The sequence below is a fragment of the Rhipicephalus sanguineus genome, chromosome 11, assembly GCF_013339695.2.
Source record: "Rhipicephalus sanguineus isolate Rsan-2018 chromosome 11, BIME_Rsan_1.4, whole genome shotgun sequence".
Lineage (NCBI taxonomy): Eukaryota > Metazoa > Arthropoda > Arachnida > Ixodida > Ixodidae > Rhipicephalus > Rhipicephalus sanguineus.
The window spans coordinates 64515818-64532328 of record NC_051186.1 but is presented as its reverse complement, the minus strand read 5'-3'; the positions used below and the strand labels follow the sequence as shown (position 1 = coordinate 64532328).

The following is a 16511-nucleotide window of genomic DNA, read 5'->3' as shown; positions in this document are numbered from 1 at the left end:
CACGCCATGACTGTTGCGTGCACTTTGTTTGGCAAGCATCGGTTGTTTTTGTGCTTATCCTGCACTTCATGGCTTAGAAGAGAGCGTGGAGCTTAACCTTGCTTGCCAGAGCCAGTAGGGCACGTGTCGGCGCAATGACAAATCTTGCACTTGCAACACAGTGATGATTTTGGGGCTCTGGATCTGGTCTAGCAGTCCACAACTTTGTGTTCCAGCATGTTGCAAATAAAGCAGATGGTCGCGGAGGCATACTGGCGCCGGCGCACGCCCAGCTGTGCGCCTCCGTAGCGCGGTGGCCGTCTGACGCTGCGCCGGGCGTTTGGCCCAGAGAGAGGGCAGCGTGTTACTACACTGACCGCCGAGCAGTAAGCATGATAATCAAGCTAAGCCTAGACAACCAGGAGAGCTAAGAATAATCAGCTGAACTTTCGCTCACGCTACGTAATCCTCGCATAGCCGAGCTAAGTCACGACAATTTTTTTATTCTTTTGCGCTTTCAGGAGGTACTAAATAGCACGACCTCAGTATTTGCTAATTTAGAATGTCCTTTGTCATCCACAGCATGCGACGCTCATTAAGCTAAGCAAGGTTCGTTCACAAAACTCACAGTTTCCGCTGTAGGGCGAAGCAATGAATGCGATAGCAAGAAATTGGAATGTCACAGGAAGAACGGCAAGCAGCTCTAAACTTGCTGCGCACTGCTCAAACACAAAGGATGCAGGAAAATAAAACGCACAAGGCGTGTGCGAACTAACAACGGTCACAGCTCGACACTTGCAGCGCGCTGCTGAGACACATAGAAGAACTCATGAAAATAACACGCAAGAATACATAAGACGAGCGCGAACTGTCACAGTTGTCACTTCAACTAACCCCTACTTTGGCTCGTCAAGCTGGCAGATCACTCCTTTCGCAAACGCGGCCGCTGCAGCGAGCAAAGTGACCTTCGTGTGGTCTATAGCTTCAACGCAAACTTTGCAGAAAACACAAGACGTACAAAACTCCCCCTCAAGAAATAATCGCGGGAGCACGGTCCACCACACCCTATATGTCAAAGTACAAGTCGAAGGCGCACATCCCAACTTTGGCGAAACACTAGACAGTTTTAGAAGTGGAGACCCAAGAAATTTGCGAGCGGCCAGGAAGCATGCGCAGAACGCAAGCCACTGTCGGACTCTTGCGCTCATGTTGCCCCAAGACCCTGCAACGCCTTCGTTTGGGCGGCAAACAAAACCGCAGAGCGCGCAACCTCAAGAGAAGAAATAAAGACGGCGCTTGGCAGTGGCGCGTGAAGCCACGGATCGCGTTCAATACGAGGGCCGATTGTGGTCACTAAGATACAACGTCATTTGGCTCTAGTTGGCACATATTCCTGAGGCTAAAATTACAGTGCAAACGCACTTACTTGTCCTTCTTACTTCTTCTTTACTTCTATCAAACTAGAGCACGCGCCGGAGTGGAGCGAACGCCGCATGCTACAGTTGGCTATGCTATATGTGGTTTTGTCTGCGTTGCTATCATCATCAAGGCGCTCGCAGAACAAGATGAAGGAAACTTCTCTTTCGCGCGAGCGTGCGCTGAGATGGTTATACTTCACCTGCGTAACGTGCGTTTGTATTCTGCCGCTAGGATAGAAGGAAGGAAACAGAAAAAGAAGGCAGGGAGGTTAACCAGAAACACTTCCGGTTGGCTACCCTACACTGGGGGGTCGGGGAAGGGGAATAGAAAGACGAGAAATAGAAGGGAGGAAAGAGAAAAAAATAAGAGAGAGAGAGAAGAGATGCAGTGCATTCACTACAGCGTGCGGGATTGCACCACAAGTCAGAGGCGTTCGCATAAGCCCGTCGTTCTCAAAAAACACAAGAGTGCTTTAGAGACCGAATGAGGCATTGCGTAGTTGTCTAAGGCAGCCAACTGCGGAGCGAGGGGTCGCAGGTTCGAAACCCTAGTCGAGCGCTTCGGGATTTTTTTTCTTCTGAATTATTTTTATTTCTTGCTTTTATTTATATATATTCATACATATACATATCCGCGGCATGGCGGCGACGGCGACGGCAAAAATTTGCCGAAAGTGTCCATATAATTGCTATCGCAATTAAATTACGTAACTCCGTTGGTCCTACAGCCACCATTTGTATTTAAATTAATGCACACACGAAACGAGTCCTGGCATGCGTGTGATGGGTTGCGACAATCTTCAGATAAAAAAACGTAGTAAATAAGAAAAAAACACCGCAAACACTTTGAGTATTTCTACAATTCACAAGTTTTTAATAGCTAAGTTGGCCTATATGAAACAGAATTTGTCGGCAAAAAACGTTTCTCTTGCAAACGCAGCTACGAGCTGCTCGTAGAAGTCCCGCTAGCCTCCACAGCATCCGACACTATGTACGAAGCATAATATAATCAGGCAAGAAAATCTTATAGAGGACTTCTCATTCACTCCTTCATACAAGTACATCAGGCGTTTAAATCGTGTAGCATTATCGTTTGCCCACCAAACGTTCCTGTATATTCTGTGACTGAATTGGTCTTTATTCCACGCAACTCATTATTGCCTCAATATTGTGTTCCTACATTCTTTTTTGAATTTGGTAAACAAATTTTTGTTGTAATTAACATAGCTGCATGCAGTGTCATCAGCTAATAACCCTCCTGGCTTGCCGCGTAGTATTGAAACTTTGTTTGTGCTTCCGCAATGATTTTACAATGGAAGTAACGCTATTGCGTTTTGTTTGTGCACGTCACATTAACTGCATTTTCTGTAATTGCTCACGCAGTTGCCGAGGCGCCATTTCGCAAACCAGAGAAGCCACCCTGCAAACCAATTATCGTCAGGCAGTAAACCGGCTCAAAGCACAGTTCTACGAAGTGTACTGGCAGTGTGCGCCAAGATAATAAACAATTGATCACTTACTGCATAATTTATTTTTTACGAACACCGTTTCAATAGAATGTATGAACGAAGCATTTAGGTCATTTCATCTAACAGCATGCCAGACCCAGGCTTATATGAACACATGAAGCACTAAATCAAAATCACTTTCTTCAAATAATTTTGCCTTTCGAGAAAGTGACCTAAAAGTTAGCTCCACCGAAAAGCCGTGGTGGGTAGTTAGTGCACTGCCATGGGTTCAATGAACAGTTATAAGCACGGTATCTGTGCATGTATTTCGAATGTCACAATATCGAATACTGCCACAAAATGGAGCTACAGTATGAATATGGTGTATAATTATTATGTGTCAAAAACGAAAACAAACAAACAAATGGAGTGCTATACTGCTGCTGTATTTCAAGAGGATAAGTTGCCTCAGCAACATGAAGCCTTTTCCGTCGGGTGCAGCAGTCTTGTAGCATTATTGTTCAAGAGATGGTGTTGCATTGATGTGGAGATCACTGTTCTCACGAGTGTAAAAGTTTTGTTTCGAATACATGATATCGATTACATTAAACCGAGGAAAAGCAGGTTCCCTTCCTGATGTGCGAAGTGCAGCAAGAACTTCGGTGGTTGTTGGGGGCTCCCTCTTTAAACTGACCGTAATAGCCCTCGCTGAGACAACCAGTAATCCGGATGAACACAAAGGAGGGTTGTGAAGACATGAGCATAAAAATGTACATGATGAGCATACCTCTCGTACAAAATGGGAGATATATCTGCTTCAGCACAGTGACTAACCACTGAGATATTACAGCGAAAGCTGTTATGAGATCACAACAACAACCGCGTTTGATAGCGTACATGTCCGCGGTCGCCACCCCCGGTGTTCGTAACCGCTATCACGCACAATGAGAAAGAAAATATCAAGGATTAAGCAGGATTGGAAATCAGGCCATCTGCGCGGCCGTCGAGAATGCTACCACTGAGCCACTCCGGTGCTTGGAACTTCGTCGCAAAGAGACCCTATGCATGCTTCCTGTCGGGCAAGAAATCACGCTAACAGATATAATATAGCGTGATAGAAGGCCAAACTAACAACCAGGTGTCACAAAATGCGAAAACTGAGTAATGAGTGAGTGGTTTAAAGCTTTCCTCCCATACAATGGCTCAGCCATACCTCTTCATCTTATGCCACAGCCTCAACAAAATGCGCATATTGCCTCACAAATGCCTAGCGGGTACCTGGCGACTCGAGAAAAAAAGTGAATAATAGCATAGAGGGTATTTCCCTACTTCCCAAAATTGTGATGATTTATTGTAACTGTAGTTATAGGAGCCACCCCAGGAAAGTTTACAAAGCTCTCTAGAAATGCCTCTCCTCCATCTTTCGCTGTGACTGCGCTGCGTGTGCGGCGCGGGTCTGGCATTTCTTCTGATTCCGTCTTTTGTTTCAGGAAATCAGAAGGTATACAGTCAACAGTTGTAGCTCGGAGTTTTTGCTTTGCCGTTGAGCCCTGTTTAATGAGCTAGAGAAGAAAGAAAACCACAGTCTCCGTCAACACCATTTAAAACGTACTGATCGGGATGAATATAAGGCACAGTTGTTAAGCCATCAGAATAAAGATATACATGACAGGCATACATCTCTTGCAAAAGAGCTGACATAGCTGCTTCCGGACAGTCAATGACCGCCCGAATTTCTTGATTCCCTGTAGACTTTCAGGAAATCAGAAGACATTCAGTTCGCATTTGCAGCTCTGACTTTTCGTGGCGCAGTTGAATCGTGTTTAGAGACACTAGAATAGAATAAAAACCACAGTCTCCGTCAACATCACTTAAAGCAGACTGTACGTAGGCGCGGAAAATGTAGTCGACGTCAATGAGTTATTGGCTAGAGTTGTGCAAAAATTTTACATCAAATTCCTGTAACCAAATGCGTCATCTTCGGGACGGCCGGATGAGTCCTTGAGATTTTCCAGCCAACAAAGAGAGTGGTGATCATTGAGAATCCGGAGGGGGCGTCCTTGCAAGTAAGGCTGCAGCGTTGAAATAACCCACACGACGGCTAGACATTCTTTTAAAGTTATTCAGTTCATCTTTTCAGCAGAAAAAAAGTGCGGCTAGCATACAGAGCAACGTGCGAAACAAAATCAGGAGTTTCCATGAGGCTGGCTCCTTGATCAACGTTACTATCACCAGTATGCATTTATATTTGTGCATCTGTATAACTGTAACGATGGATCGGTGCAGTTTTTAGGTGCTGTAGAAGCTAGTGCAAAACGTGGGCTTAGTCTGGAGCTCAAATAAAACTAACGTCGTCTTTGAAGAGTCAATGCGTATGTCCGCCAAATGTAGAAAACATTCCACGCGAAAATTGCGGCAGTAACGTGCACAAAACCCTAGCATTCGCCGTGCATCATGCTCTCTCTTCGGTATAGTGAATAAAATAACTGCTGTGGCCTTCTCAAGGTGAGGGTGAACGCCGCCATTACTGAAATATCAACGAAGAACCGAAGCCCCTCGTAATGAAAGTAATACTTTTCCTGCTTCAGGGACAGGTCGGCGGTGCGGACTGCGTAATCAACTGCGTCAAGTACTTAGATTTGACGTTCCACAATCGCAGAATGAGCACCTACGTGGTCTACGTTCACTAGACGCGAGTACCAATTGACATCTCACAAAACTGAGCCCATGATTTGTTGAAATGTGGCTGCAGTGGTGTACCATTCAAAAGGGAGCCCTCTCACTTCATGGAAGTCCATGTCGTAGAAGCGCCGTGCTTTCTACATTACCCTAGAGACGTGATTCTGCATTAATTGTCACTGAACACTGTTAACTATATAAAATTCTCTATCTTGCAAGGGCGTGTGGCGACACACTGCGCACAAACCGGCGCAGCCGCTGCCTCGCCACTAGCTAGCCCGGCGTGACATGGCTGCATGCTACACCACACCGCCGATAAGGGACAGCGCCACCGCAGCGTCACCGGAGGATTACGACAGCAACGGTGGCTATAAAACCAAGCTGCCAAGCCCGGCATTTATCATTCCTTCGTTACCCGACTGAGCGCAGCGTCGCTATGCTCGCACCGCTGCTGCTACTACGCTAATAAACAGTCGTTATGTTTTATGTTGGGATGCGCCCTTCCATCGACACGGCATCCCACATCTGGTGACCCGGAAACCGAACAGACCGCACCGTCATGGCCGACCCAGAGGCCCTCACCGCTTTGCGCCAGCGGGTGCTACAGCTCCAACAGGAACTGCAGACCCAGCGACCCCAGCACTCTCGCAACGCCTCCACAACCGAGGCCGTGCCTGCCGGCTCCGCTGAGGACGTCAGAGCTCCCACAGAGGGCATCCTTCACGCTGCCTCATGCGACACCTGGCGTGTCGCTGTCAGGCTTCCGCCGTTTTGGGCGGCCTCGCCCGAGGTCTGGTTCGCCCAGGTCGAGGCCCAGTTCTCCCTGGCGCGCATCACGCTAGACCGGACCCGCTACAATTACGTCGTCGCCCACCTGGACGCACGTCATGCCAACGAGGTCCGGGATATACTTGCCAACCCACCAACGGCTAACCTCTACGAACACCTCAAGACTACCCTTATCCGCCGCCTGTCGCTCTCCGAAGACCAGAAGGTACGTCAACTTCAGTCCGCAGAGCTTGCCGAGCGCAAACCTTCGCAGCTCCTGCGCCTCATGCGTGCGCTCGCGGGTAACATACAAAACATACAAGTCCAGGATTCCTTCCTGCGAGCGCTTTGGCTCCAACGACTCCCGCCGCACGTCCAGGCAATTCTACAGGCACAGGTTGGGCTACCTCTCGACGAACTTGCGGAGATTGCCGATTGCGTCATCGAGGTCTCCTTGCCACAATTGTCGCCCACCACCGAGGCTGTCACTGCACCGCTGAACATCGCAGAGCTCGCACGCCGTATCGACGACATCGATCGACAGATCCCCTGCATTGAACAACGCTTGGGTGAACGTCTTCCGATGCATCAGCGCCGCCGCTCGCAAAGCCGCGACGGTAACACCACTTCGTCGTGGCAACCCGATAGCAACGGCCCGTGTTACTACCACCGACGCTTCGGGGACAGAGCCCGCCAATGTCGACCACCCTAATCCGCTGGGCATGCGGAAAACGCCAACAGCAGCTCGTAGAGACGGCCGCAAGCTGCCAACCCGGAGGCCGTCGCATCTTCGTCACCGACCAAATCACGAAGCAGCGGTTTCTTGTCGACAGTGGTTCCGACATTTGCTGCTACCCGCGATCCCACATCCAAGGTCCTCGTGTGCATACGTCTTTCGAGCTCAGTGCGGCCAACCGCTCCACAATCAAGACGTACGGCTCGCTCCGCCTGCACATCCAGCTCAGAAACTTACGCTGTGACCTTCACTGGAACTTTGTCATCGCCGACGTTGCCGAGCCAATCATTGGCTCAGACTTTCTGGCCCACTACAACCTTCTTCCGGACTGCCGCAACGACCTCCTCATTGACGCGACAACGGGACATTCCACACCTGGCCAGCGAACGACCGCCCAACAGCCCAGCATCAAGGTACTCAGTGTCGACAATCATTCGCCGTACCATGGCATCCTCGCCGAATTTCCCGGATTGACGCGCCCCAGCGGACTGCCACGCAATGTGCAGCACACCACCGTGCACTACATCCGGACTACTTCAGGCCCCCCGGTTTCCTGCCGCGCCCGTCGCCTGGCTCCGGACCGCATGCGCATAGCCAAAGCAGAGGTCGAGGCCATGCTCCGCGAAGGAATCGCCCGCCGCTCTGACAGTCCATGGGCCTCGCCACTTCACCTCGTTCCGAAGAAGACCGAAGGCTAGCGGCCTTGTGGGGACTACCGTGCCCTCAACGCACGCACCATCCCGGACAGGTACCCCGTCTACCACATACAGGACTTCGCCCATCGCATTCATGGCTGCCACGTGTTCTCCGTGCTAGACTTGGTGAAGGCCTACACACAGATACTCGTCCATCCGGATGACGTCCCGAAAACAGCAATCATCACTCCCTTTGGCTTGTTCGAGTTTCCCTTCATGAGCTTCGGCTTGAGGAACGCTGCACAAACCTTTCAGCGCTTCATCGACGAAGTCGTCAGCGGCCTCGACTTCTGCTTCGTTTACCTTGACGACATACTGGTATTTTCCCGCGACGCCGAAGAGCACCACAGCCACCTTCGTATGCTGTTCCAACGCCTCGACGACCACGGTCTACTTGTCAATACCCAAAAAAGTACGCTAGGCGCTTCCGTCGTCCGCTTCCTCGGCCACGAAGTTTCATCTGAGGGAACTCGGCCCTTGCCCCAGCGCATCTCGGACCTGCAAAGTTACCCTCAACCCACCACCGCTAAAGACCTTCGCCGTTTCCTTGGCATGCTGAACTTCTACAGGCGTTTCTTGCCACACGCAGCCGGCTACCAGGCTCCCCTCCATGATGCTTTGGCTGGCCTACGAGGAAGCCAACCCGTCACGTGGACACCGACGTTAGCGAAAACGTTCGAAGAATGCAAAGCCGCCCTCTGCACCGCCACGCTTCTCAACCATCCTGTGCCAGACGCTCCCTTGGGACTCTTCACGGACGCATCTGGTTTCGCCATCGGCGCCGCCCTCATGCAACGCGTGGACAACACCTGGCATCCCTTGGCGTTCTTCTCCAAGAAACTCGCAGCTCGGAAAACGACCCCTTCAACCACCAGTTCCGTTGATGAAACCACGACCACCGCCCCGACAACTCTGCCAGCCTACTACAGAGAACTTCTGGCGATATACGAAGTAATACAACACTTTCGCCATGTTCTCGAAGCACAGAACTGCACCATCCATACCGACCACAAGCCTCTTACCTACGCCTTCTCTCAATGTCGCGACAAGCTCCCGCCTGTACAGCAAAACTCTTGTTCATTGCACAGTTTACCACCGACATCCAACATGTCAGCGGGAAAGACAACGTGGTCGCCGACGCGCTTTCACGTGTAGCAGCCATCAGCTCTCCGCAGATAACAGCGGACGTCCTCGCCGAGGCTCAGACTACGGACGCCGAACTGCAGGAAGTTCTCAAGGGCAGGTCCTCACTACAGCTGCAACAAGTCCCCATTCCAGGGTCGACAGCCACAATCTGTTGCGACATGTCGACAGGACGAAGCAGGCCCTATGTACCCCTGTCCCATCGCCGTGGTCTTTTCAACCAGCTCCACAACCTCAGCCATCCTGGTATACGCGCCTCTACACGCCTCATGGCTAACCGCTATGTCTGGCCCTCCATGCAGCGGGATTGTCGCACCTGGGCGCGCTCCTGCATTCAATGCCAACGTGCTAAAGTCACCAGGCACGTCACGTCACCACTCGGAACATTCCCTCAGCCCTCCGGTCGGTTTGAGCACGTCCACCTTGACATCATAGGACCCTTTCCCCCGGCTGGACCCTATCGCTACTGCCTCACTGCCATCGTTCGGTACACTCGATGGCCCGAGGCATGGCCCCTCGAGAGAATCACCGCGGAAGACGTCGCCTCTACCTTCTTCACCGGCTGGATTGCTCGTTTCGGCGCCCCCCGCCGCGTAACCACCGAACAAGGACGACAGTTCGAGTCGCACCTTTTCAGGCTCCTCGGGCTGACCATCGGCTTCGAACGCTTGAGGACCACCAGTTACCACCCCTGCGCCAACGGAATGATCGAGCGTTTCCACCGACAGTTCAAGGCAGCCATTATGTGCCATCCGGACTCAACCTGGCTCGAGGCAATCGCAGCCGTCATCCTCGGTCTACGCGCCACCTTCAAGCCTGACATGCATGCTACACTAGCAGAGCTCGTCTACGGGGAACCACTCCGTCTCCCAGGTGAATTCCTCGCTGCACTGCCATCGAGCACTACAACGACAGATCCCACCGACGTCGTCGCCCGGCTCCGACGTACCATCGCCGCCTTACGCCTGTCACCTGCAGCCCACCACTGCAAGCCTACACCTTTCGTATTCAAGGAGCTAGCATCGTGCACGCACGCTTTCCTCCGCGACGACGCCGTCCGCAGGCCTTTCCAGCGACCCTACAGTGGACCCTACCTGGTCGTCCATCGCGACAACAAGACCTTCACTCTGCGCCTGAACGGTAACGACGTCCGCGTCTCGATTGACCGGCTCAAGCCCGCATACATCGCTTCGAACGAACCGGGCAGCGCCACTCTGTCCACAGCCATACATCCACAGCCGCCGACGTCGCAGCCCGCTCCGGTCACGACACACTCTGGACGTCTGGTACGACTCCCAGAATTCTACAGACCCTGAGGGCTCTGCACTCCGCGGGGGGGTGATGTGGCGACACACTGCGCACAAACCGGCGCAGCCGCTGCCTCGCCACTAGCTAGCCCGGCGTGACATGGCTGCATGCTATACCACGCCGCCGATAAGAGACAGCGCCACCGCAGCGTCACCGGAGGATTACGTCACCAACGGTGGCTATAAAACCAAGCTGCCAAGCCCGGCATTTATCATTCCTTCGTTACCCCACTGAGCGCAGCGTCGCTATGCTCGCACCGCTGCTGCTACTACGCTAATAAACAGTCGTTATGTTTTATGTTCGGATGCGTCCTTCCATCGACACGGCATCCCACAGGCGTTTAAATATTCAGTGATTTCCATGTAAGAAACTTTTATCAAATGTAAAAGTCAAGTGATATGTTTAGACAGCGTAAAAATGTCTTTATAAGCTTCACGTTCAAACACACGTTTTTTGTTCTTTCCCGTTTTCATTATCATATGATCACAAAATTACTCACGTGCAGTTTTTACAGACAGGTGGTCTTTCTTTTTCAATAAAAAAACATATTCTTTACAAGCCGCAAAAGTTGCTGTTGGCTGACCCATTGTCTTGTCTCCAAACAATTCAGCTGCCTTGCACCAAATATTTGTAAACAAAATTTTGCACGTGAACCTTCAAAAATCTACCTCAACAGATGCACATTTAGATCGCACTGTCTAGCGAGAGTGAATAGGCTGCCAAACGCAAGAAGTAGAGCTGGCAAAGCTTTCACTCGGTTTACCAGTTTTCATGCCTGCCAGTTATTAAAAATACTATGTGTGTGTACAGTAGTGTTATAGAACCACCTTAGAAAAAATATATAGCACTAAAATACAGACCTTACATATATTGTGTTGTGTTCAAAAAAAGCAGATTGAGCATTCTTGTTTTTTCACTTGGCGCCATCGAAACTTAAAATAAACAGCGCAGACAGGCTGTTCTCGGGTGAATACAAGTGGGCTTTTGTGTGCAGACGAGGCCTGCGTTTGCTCAAAACAGCTGTCATGAATGTCAACATGAAGATTCGAAAACAACTCACGCGCTTATAAAACGAAGGAAATAAAATACGGAGTTGTTTCGCGTAGAACAAGCGGGGGTAAAGTGTCGGCAGGGTTGAGAGAGTAAGGTAACGTATTTTTTATGTGCCACTTTGATGCGTCATTGAAGTAAAAGTTAAACACCGCCGGGAGGCTCTTACCGGGGGAAAATTAAATTCGCTACAGTGTGACGAAGAGCCCTGCATTTTATGAAAACAGCTGTCATGAATGCTAACGTGATGTTCAGAACCTAGAAAATAAATTACGGGGCTCTTTTTGCGCAAGCGCAAGTGGAGGTAAAGTATAATCAGTTTTGAGAGCGTTAGGTAATGTATATTAATGCCATATTTTCATGTGATATATGCTGTGGATTAGAGCCAGCAGTTGACAAATTCGTTAGCGTCAATAACTTTATTGCCATGGTACGCCTTAGAAGCTACTTCTCGGACAGTTTCCTCAATGTGGCTACTTTCATATTATCACAAAATATATCAGATATTTATATCAGACAAACCTTGACATGGTAGCGTGAAAGTGGAGGTTTCTTGTGCACGTAAATTTAATGCTTGCGCGCCAATTACTTGTGCGTAAATTTAATAGTTCACATCTTATCATTCTATTGAAGTATGTGAATATCAACGTTCTTTGAGGGACCAAACTGCCTGCCTGCACTGTTTCTCTTATCAACATACTGCGTGGCAAAATATCACTATTTTATGTTTTCGTTCAACTAAGTGCACACTATCTTTTTCACTTACATATAATTCTGTGTATAAAGGTGAACAAGGTACAGCAAAATGTTCGTGCTATCACGGTGTCACCTCGTACTTACTAGTGATAAGTTCAGAGAAATAATGACAGGTGAGGGTGAAAATCTAAAATCTAAGCGATGACAGTAAAATGAGTCACATTCTGTTGTACGGGTTTACTTTTAATGAAGAAACAGTTTATATTGCTTCGAACAACATTCAGGACGTTCCAAGAAGGGCCCTGTGCTGTGCTGCTAACCAGCTTTTGGAAATTAACCTATGTCACGGTCAAAATTATCCCACTTCACTCTACACAATTTTATATAACCCTACATTTTAACCTAATCCTACAAAGAGCGCTGTGTAATATTAATGAGGTACAAACTGTACTACCTCATTGTACGACATGCAGAAGCGTGGTGCCGCTAAAGTAGCGACTTCAGCAGTTTGAAAATTAGTTTTGAAATTCAGTGAGAGACTAAGGAACATGAAAGACAGCAGATGGGCAGACAAAGCCTTCCGGTATTTGTACTGAAAGAGCGTTGACTCACAGTTGAGCAAACGAACAAGCGTACTCATCAGCAATTATACGACTGGTAGTGTAAGCGACGTCGTAACGAAGAGCGTTAAGTGAACAATCAGAGAGATGGAAAATATTTATTAGATAGCAGCTATGAAAAGAACCGAGGCTCTGAGTAATTAACGGTAGGGTAAAGATGCAATAAACAAGGGCACATTTTTGATAACTCAAATGGAAAGCTGCGCTGTTGGAAGCGAGGTCGGGTTGCCTTACAAGTAATAGCTATAAGCGAGATTTAGTAAAGAAGAAAATGTGCATGCTATTGCAAGCTAAGGAAGAGAAGGAGTACGTTTTAATTGAGTGTGGAGATATTCAGCCGGGTGTATGCTTGGGCACTAGCCCATTTGAAGCTTTTAGTTCTAGGGACAACATTTGGATGGTAATCAAATGGACGATAGAAGAAAATAAAAGCCGACTGGAGGATTGGTGGCGAAAAAGTAGGCAGAAAGCAAACAAATAAAGAATAAAAATACCAGGAAAGCTAAGTACAATCTGTACTAAGGCGCAGAAAGTTGGGATGCGACTTCACAGGTCTTTGTTTTATAGAAAGAGAACCTTAATTGAGCTCAACGGAGCGTTCGCACCTCTCAGAAGTGTAGGCATGTCGTCTATGGCGTAGGGCTTCCATCGTTTCGGAGTCTGCTTGCCGCCGCTGTCGCTTTTTCCATTCCCTAGTATTCTCTCACTGTACGCACTCAGGTCGCCCCGGTCGCTTCACAGCCTTTTCGATGATCATGCTGTTCTCTACCTTTATTGGGCTAACTGTTGCCTTCCCTTTTAGTGGAACAGTGGTGAGTAGTGGGATTTACGCGATTTCTGCGGCATATACACGTTTATGATGACAGTTTTTTTTTCGTTCATACGTTTTACCTCCAACTTCAACAGGTTCCCTGTTAAAAAACATACCTGAAAAAAAAGAAACTACTATGCTAGCCCAGGGGTGTGCGAGGTATTATGTTTCGTCCTTGCCATATGCTGGGGACATGTCAAATGAAAAGTTGAAGCTTTGTTGAAAGATTTAGTTTTCGTATCTCTTTAGGGATGTCACCCTCGGAGATGCCGCGTCGATCGCCTACATCTTTCTGCTGATTGATGACCAGAGAGAAGTAGAAATTACCTGATAATAATATCGTATTACCACCTTACTACCCCACGCTGCCCGAGAAATTCCGAAAATATCTAACAAGTAGGGTAATTATGCTACGGTTGGCAACACGGGCGCTGCAGGTGTTTTATATAATATAAATATAGTCTTTTTATTGCGATAGTAATTATATGGACGGTCTCGACGGGTTCTTGCCATCGGCGTCAACGTAACCGTCGCCTCCATGCTCCGTATAATGTCCAAATCAATAACATCCTTCCGCGCGTCGTATACTTTACCAGCGGGTAAAAGCGCGCGAGCGGGGGCGAAGCAGAGATGGAACAAGCCGTCCCAGCTCCGTTGCATTAAGGGCCCATGCGATAACATGCCGCTGCGCGCTAGGCCTGCCTTGATTGATACTGAAGCAGAGAGAAAATGACCCGCCTGTCTTGGAGGAGCATGATGGAACACGGGGAAGGGAGGGAGGGTCGATAGAGCAGCCAGTCTGAACTGTGATTTTGATTTTAAAGGAGCTCTGCAAAACTTTTTTGGCATGGTCAGAAAACGCTGCCAGTTGGTAGTCCAGGCTCCCGAGAACACGCGAGCTAAGCATTATAGAGCAGCACGCGGCATGGAATCGATAAATTATGAAAATCAGCTGAAAATAACTTCCTCTTCCCTGGACAAGAGATGTTATTGCTCAATACCACTGCGTCATTGACTCAAGTTTAGCGCCATTGGCTGATTTGAACATCGCACGCTCATAGTTACTGCGGCCGCCGCGGGAGGCCGCCACGTGTCGCGCGCGTGCGATCGCACTGAAAGTACGCGGCGCGTTGGAAGAAAAAGGAAACAAAAAATCCAGCCAGCTCCACCTCGCGAGCACTGTCGAAACAGCGAAACGAAGGCCCGTCCTTGATCTGGCTATATCATACTCCTATGTTTTATAGTCTTCTGCTCGTCGGCTACCATTGCGCGAACATCGCGGTTGGCTCAGAGGCGACACCCCCGTTCTCGCGTCGCCTCTCGCGTCACCAGAACCCCGGACATGAAAGCTTAGACTAAGAACAATTTCACTGTTAAAAGTGCTCGAAGTTACGAGGCACGCGTGACCTACCTTCTAACCCCGTGCCATCCCTCCCCGCTTAGCTTCCAGCGCTTTCGTCGGCAAAAGAGAAGAGAGAAAGCAATTACAGCGTGCGAGAAATCTTTCTTACTCCGCTCGTACTGGACGGATTCTAGATTTTTTTTGCGGCTGTCAATTCATTAGGCAATAATCTCCTTTAGTGAAGCCAATATTTCATGACTACTTTTAAAAGTGTTACAGGGCCCCTTAAGGGCATGGTCATGAGCGCTGGCGTGCATGCTATCTCGGCAGGTATCAGCAGACGGCTGGTATACCCTTCTACGTACTGCGTTCTCAACTCGAAAAGAATGTGTGAAAAGTGCTTCTCACTCTGCAACGGACGTATTCTCTTACAGCAACGTTTCGTTGAGTTACGCTAGAATGGACGCAAAGAGTAATCTGCCAACCTTACTTCGGATAATATTCCAATTTGTTGCTACCCCTTCCAGTTCTTCACCCTTGCCTATCCTATCCACTTCTTCGCCCTCGCTGTGAAACTGATTTCTTTAGAATCAGCAATGTTCCTTTTAAGTAATTTCACAATGTTAGTCCTTCGATCAAATGTGTTCAATAGGTTATTACCAATCATTGTTGTTCGTCAAGATAATTAAAGGATATTTGCACGCTAAAGCCAGGGGAGCTATTCCCATGTTAAATCCAGGCACATATTGTGAAAGAAATGATATTTCGTTCGTCAATGCAGAAGGGCTTCCTTAGGTATAGAACATTTTTTCTATTTTCACCCCAGTTCGCATTCTGGGGAAGAAAATGTGATGATGTGGCCCCAAGGTAAGAAGATTGCCTTATAAGTCGACGCAATCATCAAAGTAAAGGCGGACACCGCTCTTTTTAGAGAAAATATTATGTGCGAATATCAAAGAGAGAACATAGCTTCCATAAGGAACCGCTGCGGAACGTTTCAATAGTACCTCTGAAGATAAAGGAAAAGTCGAAATAAATAACCAAAACCGACATGAGGTAAAATTAACTGCCAAAGAAACAGTCCAAGGCTATATATCTTAGCTTGCAATGTATGAAATTTCTGAAAGCTTAATAAAGAATAAATTTCCATCCCAGTGTTAAGCTTCTTGGTAATCTTATGTAAAAATTTCTTAGTTGGGTTATGAACCAGAAAAAATTACATGCCCTACGTAAGGAAGAGTACTGTTCGGCTAAACATTTTCCGCTAAGTCTTTGACGTAAGTGACAATGGCATGTTTGAAATAGCAGTTGCTTTTCATGGGATTTACGGAGAGGTACAATCTCGGCTATATGTTGGTACCCTGTGATGAAATTTGAATTGAATCATTTCCTCAATATTACCGGTTAATAGTTCGAATAACAGCGCTAATTAGGAGCAATAAAATTGCTCAGAATATTGCTAGGGCATGCTCATTTCTTTGCGTCTAAACTGAAAATGACGGGCCGGATACCAGTCTCATTTTTTCCATGCGGTCAAAAAAGTGTAAATCACAACACGTCCTAATAATAATTCGAAATCAACTACTACAGTGAGCTGAATTAAACACTTCATGCTTTCGGCACATGAAAACCTTGTATTTTTCTCTTTTCTAGTGTTAGTTAAGGTAGAAGAATCAGTAGAGCAAGAGCTAAGCTCCAAAGTTTTGGACGCAATTAGCAGGCGGTCTTTGTCAACCAAAGCGCTATCGGGACTGTCACCGTTTTGATGTTGCAGTGGAAGACCATGCGAACAAATTCATAACTAGAGCTTCGAGCCGC

At 48.3% G+C, this 16511-nt stretch overlaps 1 protein-coding gene across 2 annotated transcripts in view; it reads left to right on the top strand.

Annotated features, from left to right (window-relative positions):
* LOC119373624 (uncharacterized) overlaps window positions 1-2916 on the top strand; it is a 50458-nt gene extending 47542 nt beyond the window's left edge. For both annotated transcript variants that reach the window (XM_037643675.1, XM_037643676.2), the window contains exon 9: window positions 2781-2916. In XM_037643675.1, coding sequence (XP_037499603.1) covers window positions 2781-2845 — 65 coding nt within the window. In that variant the 3' untranslated portion in view covers window positions 2846-2916. The remainder of the gene's footprint in view (window positions 1-2780) is intronic.
* The last annotated feature ends 13595 nt before the right edge of the window (window positions 2917-16511 follow it).